General features: G+C 36.6%; 1 protein-coding gene across 1 annotated transcript; it reads right to left on the reverse strand.

The window, feature by feature from the left end:
• Nucleotides 1-1,034: 1,034 nt before the first annotated feature.
• On the reverse strand, nucleotides 1,035-6,555 carry LOC140839529 (probable galactinol--sucrose galactosyltransferase 2). Its single transcript, XM_073206289.1, is given in 15 exon segments — nucleotides 1,035-1,319; nucleotides 1,321-1,476; nucleotides 1,555-1,861; nucleotides 1,956-2,090; nucleotides 2,186-2,253; nucleotides 2,359-2,736; nucleotides 2,738-2,912; nucleotides 3,135-3,257; nucleotides 3,414-3,524; nucleotides 3,616-3,707; nucleotides 3,816-3,864; nucleotides 3,974-4,064; nucleotides 4,375-4,619; nucleotides 5,007-5,229; nucleotides 6,371-6,555. Coding segments are annotated over 14 exon segments (2,271 nt in total). The 5' UTR covers nucleotides 5,198-5,229; nucleotides 6,371-6,555; the 3' UTR covers nucleotides 1,035-1,169.
• Nucleotides 6,556-8,172: the final 1,617 nt, after the last annotated feature.

Below are 8,172 nucleotides of genomic sequence, written 5' to 3' on the forward strand. Positions count from 1 at the left end.
TACCATAGTTGTCTGTGACTATTTTTCACCTTAATCTCCCAGGAAAACTAGTTTAAATTATTTGATTGCAATAATCATTTAACTTTCATCAGATTCCGATGCTTTTAAGGAAGAAACTTGGTTAATATTCATTCTCTATAAATACATGGTATCATCAAAGATTATATCACAAGGCACGAAAATATCATACTATTATTTGATATATTTACCAAAAATATGGCTGTCTCAGTTGGCATGAAACACACCATATTCCTTACCATGTCCTTGATCATCTCCGCAATGCTTGTCCATCAAACCGTGTCTCGCACCGTACCAACATCGTCCATGCTAGAACGACACGAACAATGGATGACTCAATATGGTCGCGTTTATAAAATTAATGAAGAAAAAGTGCTGTGTTTTAAGATATTTAAGGATACGTTGAGTTCGTTGAAAAGTTTAACGAAGCTCAAAATCTGCCTTACAAGCTTGGTAACAACGCATTTGCTGATCAAACTGATGAGGAGTTTTAAGGCTGCTAGAAATGGACTTAAGGTGCGACATTCGACAGCAAACGGAGAATGGTACGCTAAAACAACCTCGTTTAGATATGAAAATGTAAGTGCTGTGCCACCTAGCATGGATAGGAGAAAGAGGCTGTCACACCAGTCAAGGATCAAGGCCAATGTGGTAAGTCATTTTCAATCCTTCATCTGATTTGCAAATACTAAGTTTTATTCTTGAAAATATTTGTGGGTTTATTTTGACAGATCGATCACTAAACATATAAATATAGATAAAAACCCACAGAAATACAATGTTTATTGCGAGAATCGTTGCAATATCTGAACATTACACGACTTTAAATCGATAATAAAAAAAATCGATAATGATTTTAATGGATTGGCATGATTTATGCTGCTTTTCAGACGTGCATTGTGCAAATGTGACTGGTGTAATTGCAGTTTCTTTGTATGAGATCTTATTTGAAGCTTTCAAGGTTATGTACTCAATTTATGTCATTGGATTAATTTCTATCTATTTTCGGAAAAACATAGAAAACAGAGCTAATTTTATTAGATAACACAACACGAAAACTGATACAAACTCCGATTATTTTTCCCACTCGGATCTTCCTCTAAAGTCCCTAAACCCAAATTTCTTTAATTACGATAAATTTACAAAACTGCTTAGACTTGGACTTCAATAGTCCATCTATACATTTCCTCCTCCGGAACTGGTATGATCAGAGTTACCAATCCTGTTTCAGCTTTGTAGTTAAACTCAGCATCCATGCCATCCATGATGCATTTCTGGGGCCGTTGAGAACAGTAGACTCCAAAGAGTACCACTTCCCCTGACCTTAAGTGTGACAGTTGCTGCTGCTGGCAAATCACATTCGGGTGCTTTCTGGAAATCGAACTGCTCCACGGCACCACCAGAGTTGAACATACCCAGCAAGCCAATTGGTGCAAAGGAAACGTCTGTTGCTATAATCTGTGTTACGAAAAGAGCTCATTAGTAGTGACACACAGCTGACAATAAGGTTTTTTGGCGTACTAGAGCAGCTCTCACCTTCACGGGACAGAAGTGGAAAAGTTCGTATTCAAGAGATTTGAGTGTCACTGGCAGAGATGCGCCTTTTGGCAAGAGAATAATTTCTCCTGATTTGTAGGCATAGACTACTGCAACTCCATTCCAATCCGATCCAGCAATTTGAGATAGAGTATCGACGTCAGTCACTTGAACAGAGCTGGTCAGAGTTCCAGGGGAGGCATCGTGAATGCGTGTCTTCTTTGCTGTCTTGCACCAGCCAGCACCTTGGCAGTTGAAGACTCCTACTAATCCGGAACATTTGTTCACATTCCAGATTTTAAGTAAGCTGCAGAATATAAGGTGGGCAAAGGCAAATTTTAGTTATAGTAGGATATTTAGGAAAGATTTCGGACATTTGGCTGAGAGGTGAGGTCACAAACCTTGTTCCATCTCTAGCTGGATCGACAAAGAGACAGTCCAATGTTGGTCGTCCAGGCAATTGTGCACGAAGAACGGACCCATCAGGAAGAACCAACTTCTTCAAAAGCTCAAAGTTGTGGTTACCAGGCTTGTCACTGATGGACGGAAAGCATTAGAATTTTGAGAATGAACAGAATAAATTTCAAAAAAAAGGTATTGAGGAGATGATCGGGTTTAAAAGTGGGATTACCTAACATAAATTGCACATCCTCCAACTGCTCGAGCTGCGGCATGGTACTCCGCGGCTGGGTGCAGGCTCTATGATATAAACGCACAAGTCAACATTTCACACACCATACAAACTAAGATACAAAATATGCACTTGAATTCCGTTTGTCAAGATTGAATTTCATTTAAACTCACGTGGAACATATCCCAATCCGGTTGCATAAACTCTCCCAAGAATATTGTATTGTAAGCTACGGAAGAAATGTGGATGGTATGTGAAGCAGGATCACGAGGGTAGAAATCATCAGAAGCCCGAACAACCGCAGTTTGCTTGGCACTATAGATACCATCCGTATTATGACACATGCAAGCGATGCATCCATTATCAGGAAAGTTCCGTGAGATGGAGCCTTCAAGGGCCTGGTGATAACTACGAGTGAGAGACACTCTACCACCATGACCAGCACCGAGGGTCTCGATGATGTTCTGTACATCAACTTTGACACCATCCACTCCACACGACGCTAAATAAGCATGAAGCTCGTTGTAAAAGTCGAAGACCTTTTTCGGGGTGAACCAGGCCTAAGCCGTGAACGGCAAGACTATCCATAACTAAATCTGGTTGGTTGCCTAGCACACCAGGAGACTGCACTGGATAGGCCAAAGCAGTGTCGTAGTGTTCCATACCAGGTCCTGCAGGCTGCACTCCACCCCAGTAACCAGCTAGGGCATGCCATACATATACATTCCTGAAGATTCATAATTGCAACATATAAGATTCAAGACCACCTTCTCTATGTGACTAGACGTATTTGTACATCAGGTAAATAACAATAAAAAATGGCAAGAAGGTTATATCCCCTGGAAATAAAAACATTGTCCGGATACAAAAGCGTAAAAAATTGCCATGAATAACAACATATGCAAAATCACGAAATGTGAGTAGGGAAACCAAGTTGGAGAGAACTTACTTAATATTGTGATGCTTCTTGGCATCTCTCACGACAACTTTGAGACCCGGTTCTGTTTCATTATTCTTCCCGTTTTTCTGAAATTTTGTGTTCTCTTTAATTCCTGTAAGCCTGCTTGCAAACCTGCAAAATTAACATAAAGGCATCGCCCCAGAAATGTTAAAGCTAGCAATTTCCATCTTCTCGAATCATAACACAACTGGCATACTGAAAAATCATTTAGTCCATTGTAATAACTGATGAAAGTAAGCACAAAATTAATTTGAAAAAAAGCCTTACTGAGCTCCTTCTTGAACAACACAGTTCGAATCATCCTTGACCTCACTTCCAATCTGTTGCCAGCCATCATCTATGATCAAAAAACGAGGAGGAGTTCCTCCCTTGGACAAGCTGAAACGATAAACAAGAAAACAAATTTACTGTTAGCAATAATTCATCAAAATATGCCGTTCGAAGGACGGACAAATATAACCATATTGACCTGTTTAGTCCTTCTTCAACACCTTCTGCAGTGACATCGGTGTAAAAAGCATCCCATGTGCACCATCCTAGCCAGTCAAGGAAGGAGGGTAGCTACAAAAGAAACAACATGAATAATATGCAAGCATAAGTTGTACAGCTCGAATCTGAATCTTGATCAACAAAATAAGTTATAAATAAAGCAGCATAACATAATCTCACCTTCTTCTTTTCACGGTGTTGAAAGGTTTGCAAGTATTTCTCTACAGCTCTGATTCACACAAAAAAAAATTCCATCAGGGAATGAACACAGAGTGCATAAAATTCTTAACAAGCATTATTTGGAGGGGCTCGTGTTATGCAAAGAGAAAATGGCTTACTTCACAGCCTGGTTGATAACTTCAAAAGGATTTGTACCAGCATGCATGTAAACAAGGTGTAGTCCTTGGTTTGTTTCCACAGCATTATCACCTGCATCAAACGACAACAAAAAAAGTTGTTTTTTCTTTCTTTCTACTGTTTTTCTCTAGTTATCTCCCCCACAACCCCTAGGAACTCCATTAAGACAGGCATGTGATAACAGGGAGTTATCCATTTCTCCATCTCAGTGGTGTTCGCCTTGTTGCCAACTCCACTACACATATAGCACCATTGATGAATGGATCTTATGGCTTAATGTGAATCGGGAAAGCAGAACTTATGTCTCCACAGGATATGCACAATGTTTCATTTAAGCATACACTGATACATCCAATGCTTTCCGGTTCCATGAACTACTCACCACTCTCGAGGCAGATCTCCAGCTCATTCTTCTCATTGCCCTGAAGAACAGCACGAAATTGCCCTTCAAGGAGAGGAAGGAACACAGTGTAAATAGTTGGAGCATCTTCACGCTCGCCTTCGCACGTGTCTTTGCTTTCGACCAGCATGAATTGAGTCTCCAGCGGAATGTCCTTCCCACAAGTTCCCATTCTCTGAGTCATCCACCAGAGCTTGAAACGAAATAAGCACATAAACCGGACACCTCTGTGACAGAAGAAGCCAAAATAATTTTGATTAGATGTTGCAAATTACAAGAAAAAAGTCCAAGATATCACGTGGAAGGAATCAAAAACAGAGATTAAAGTTCTATTCTTTAAATTCACTTGACAAGCCAGTTTGTTTCTTTTATTTAATTAAATTTTTGTTTCTTTGAAAAACTACTTAAAGCGCATGGTTATAAAAATGAAAGTGTTGATGAATATGTCAGTGGTGATGTCCCTAAAATCCCTAATTAAGCATCGATACGTCAAAATAGGGCCATTAACAAATGGAAAACCTAGTCTACCGATGAAACATCCCTAAAAAGATAATCACTAAGGATTGCGAAACAAATCTCTGAATAAATGATGATTTTGAATAACAAGTACTCACTCTAAGGCACCAACTGGGAAGACATGGAGGCTTTTGCTGTGAGAGGTCGTTGCACCAATGAACGCCCCTGCAACAAGTCCAACGCCTGACCCCGGGGTAAGCACAATGTTGTCAGGCACTCCAGTGAGAATGGTTTTCCCATGAACCACAAGGTTCCCGTCGTTGACAGAGATCTTCGGTATGACTGTCATTTTTGTACCTTCTAGGACTGCTTGAGATTATACTGCATAGCCAAATAATTCACTACATAAATTATGATACGAACAATCACCGTCGTCGAGCAAAAGACACAGAAAAGCTTCTGAAATCTGATAATCAAATAAAAAAACCATACAAAGCAAAGGTTGCATTATTTAGATTCTTTCAATCCCATTGTCAAGGACACTTGATGATATTATCACAGTGCCGACCAATTCAGAAATTTCTAGAGAGAACATAATTAAACAAGCATCAGGTAGTCCTAAATATGCTATCATCCGCAGGTAAGAAATCCAGCTTCATGCCAGAAAACCAGGTAAAAAAAAAATTTGATAGTCGACTTTCAACAGTTAAAATTTTTTTTTTACCGACAAATAAGGTATTAAGTGAACTTAAAACCACAGCGTAGTCCAGTTACAAACTTATAATTGCGACAACAAAAAGTGCAGCATTTGAATATACCTCTCATCTATCCCAGAATTCAAATTTATTTCCACTGCAACCGGGAACTTTTGCTGGATAAAGTAAGGACCCCAGGCAAAGAAGTATGCGCACTCAACACACAAACTTAAACCAAAAACACTTTCAATTTTAAAATCGCGCGCATACTTGGACCACTATACCAAGATCCAGATCCTCTACTCCAATACTTGACAAAAGCTTTTAAAAAAAATTAGTTTTTCGCTCGTCATCGTATTTGTTTCTCTATTTTTATCTTCGCATGGAGGACAGAAAATCAAGATAGTGACCAGCAGAAAGTGAAAATATCAAATTCGGGAAAAATCTATAGACGTCTCAGAGGATTCGACGTCAGGACCAGAGAGTGGGTCTCAACTCTCAAATTAATTCTTCAATCGACTCAAAGGTACAACACAAGCTTGACGCACCGACACACTCCACCGATAGCAGGCAAAGCAGAAGCTCGCCGTTCAATCATTCCGAAAGTTTTAATCTTGTATATCACATGGAAAAAGAACACCGAGATACACAAAATTAAAAGCCTCCAGTAACAAAATCCTGAGAAGACGGCCTCAGAGGAGAAAATCAACTCAAAATCAGAGCAATATGCTTCAAAACATCCACACTTGCACAAATTTACTTACATCTTCAATTCAAAAGAAATTAAATCAAATTAAAATCCTGAAAAACACCAAACTTTTACCTACCAGGATCCTATAATTTAACCTCCACAAGAAACAGCTTCAAAAAACTGAATGCTCTGAAAATGACAATCACCCGTGTATCGTTAAAGAGAAGGAAAGTTAGGAATCAAATGAATTTAACAGCAAACTTCCCGAAAGAGAAAAGGATAACGCGTGAAAATGTGAAATGATCGTTCAACAGTTAGATGTGATTCGAAGTTGCTGCAAAATGGGGTTTATATAGTTGGTTTTTGGTTAAACGTCGAACAACTTCCCTTCACCGTCAAGTAATATTTTGACACATGGACTTTCTTTTCTTTACACTTAACTCCAAATCCTTGCATATTCAAAAGGCCGACAAAAATATGCATGTATCTTTTCTTTTTGGGGAAGGCAGAAATTTATTTTGCAAAAAGCAAAAGAAAACTTTTTTTATTTGAGTAAATCTGTTTCACGAATCTTTATATGTAAAACGGATCAATTCTACCGACATTCACAATAAAAAGTAATATTTTTCATGGATGACCTAAATAAGAGACTCGTCTCACAAAATACGACTCGTGAAATCTTCACACACAAATTTTTGCATTTTTTATTTAACTTTCAAAATTATTTAACACTTCGAGAAAAATTAGGTCTAAAATGAGCTAATTTGTCAAAATGATATGTAATAGTAAAAGAGTAGGTCTCTTGTGAAATGGTCTCACGATATGAGACGAGTCAATCATACCGATATTCACAATAAAAAATAATAATCTTAGTATAAAAAGTTATATGTCTCACAAATTACGACCCGTTAGACCGTCACACACAAATTTTTATCATAATAAAATTGTCACATCATCGTTCTCAATTTTTCACGAGAAAAAATTCAAAATCGTAAAATATTAAATCATAAATGATTTATACCGATTTTCACAATATAACGTTAAAAATAAATATAATGATCAAAATTACAATTTTTTCGGATCTACCAAAATAATACACCACTAAACTTATAATGTTTATAACATGGGGATGTTAACTCTATCAAATTTGGATATACGTTATGTTATCAAGTATGTCAATAATTTTTAAGGACTCCCAAAGGCCACTACTGTCTGGTGCAACTTGAATCGGATGAAACTGTTTGTTTTCATCCCAACAAAAGCTTTCTATAATGTGTTATGAATTTTGAAAAAATAAATTGCGATATGATCTTCAACATGATCCAATTTATGAAAAATATAAATTTTAAATTAAAATATTAAATTTCAATTTAAGTATAGAACGGTCTGACTCGACTCGTGAAAATAAATTATGAGATTATCTCACAAAAGACTTAGGCATAGTTTGGTACATGGGATAAGAGAGGGATTGATAAATAATCCTTCTTATCCCATGTTTGGTACCTTTTTAAAAAGCTCGTGATAATATCATGGGTCCTTGATAAATAATTTTTTAGAAGGATAAAATATCCCTAATATAAAGTGTGATAATTTTAATATAATGATAAAATACATTATAAATGACTTAATTACCCTCAATTTATAAATGATTTTTTTATAAATCTATACTAGTAGGTAGAAATTAAAATCAAATAAATATTTTATTTATTTTTATATATTATATAATATGATAATTATATAAATGAATTCGAGATAATTATATAAATAATTTTTATAAATCTCAATAAAATTATTATTATCACTCGATTAACTTTAAAAATTGATATTTGACTTGACTCAAAAAATCAAGGGCTCAATTATCATATTATATAATATATAAAATTATGTAAAAATAAATAAACATGCAAGTACTATCGACACATGAACAGATAAAAAATA

Source organism: Primulina eburnea, chromosome 8 (genome assembly GCF_022965805.1).
Source record: "Primulina eburnea isolate SZY01 chromosome 8, ASM2296580v1, whole genome shotgun sequence".
Taxonomy (NCBI): Eukaryota; Viridiplantae; Streptophyta; class Magnoliopsida; order Lamiales; family Gesneriaceae; genus Primulina; species Primulina eburnea.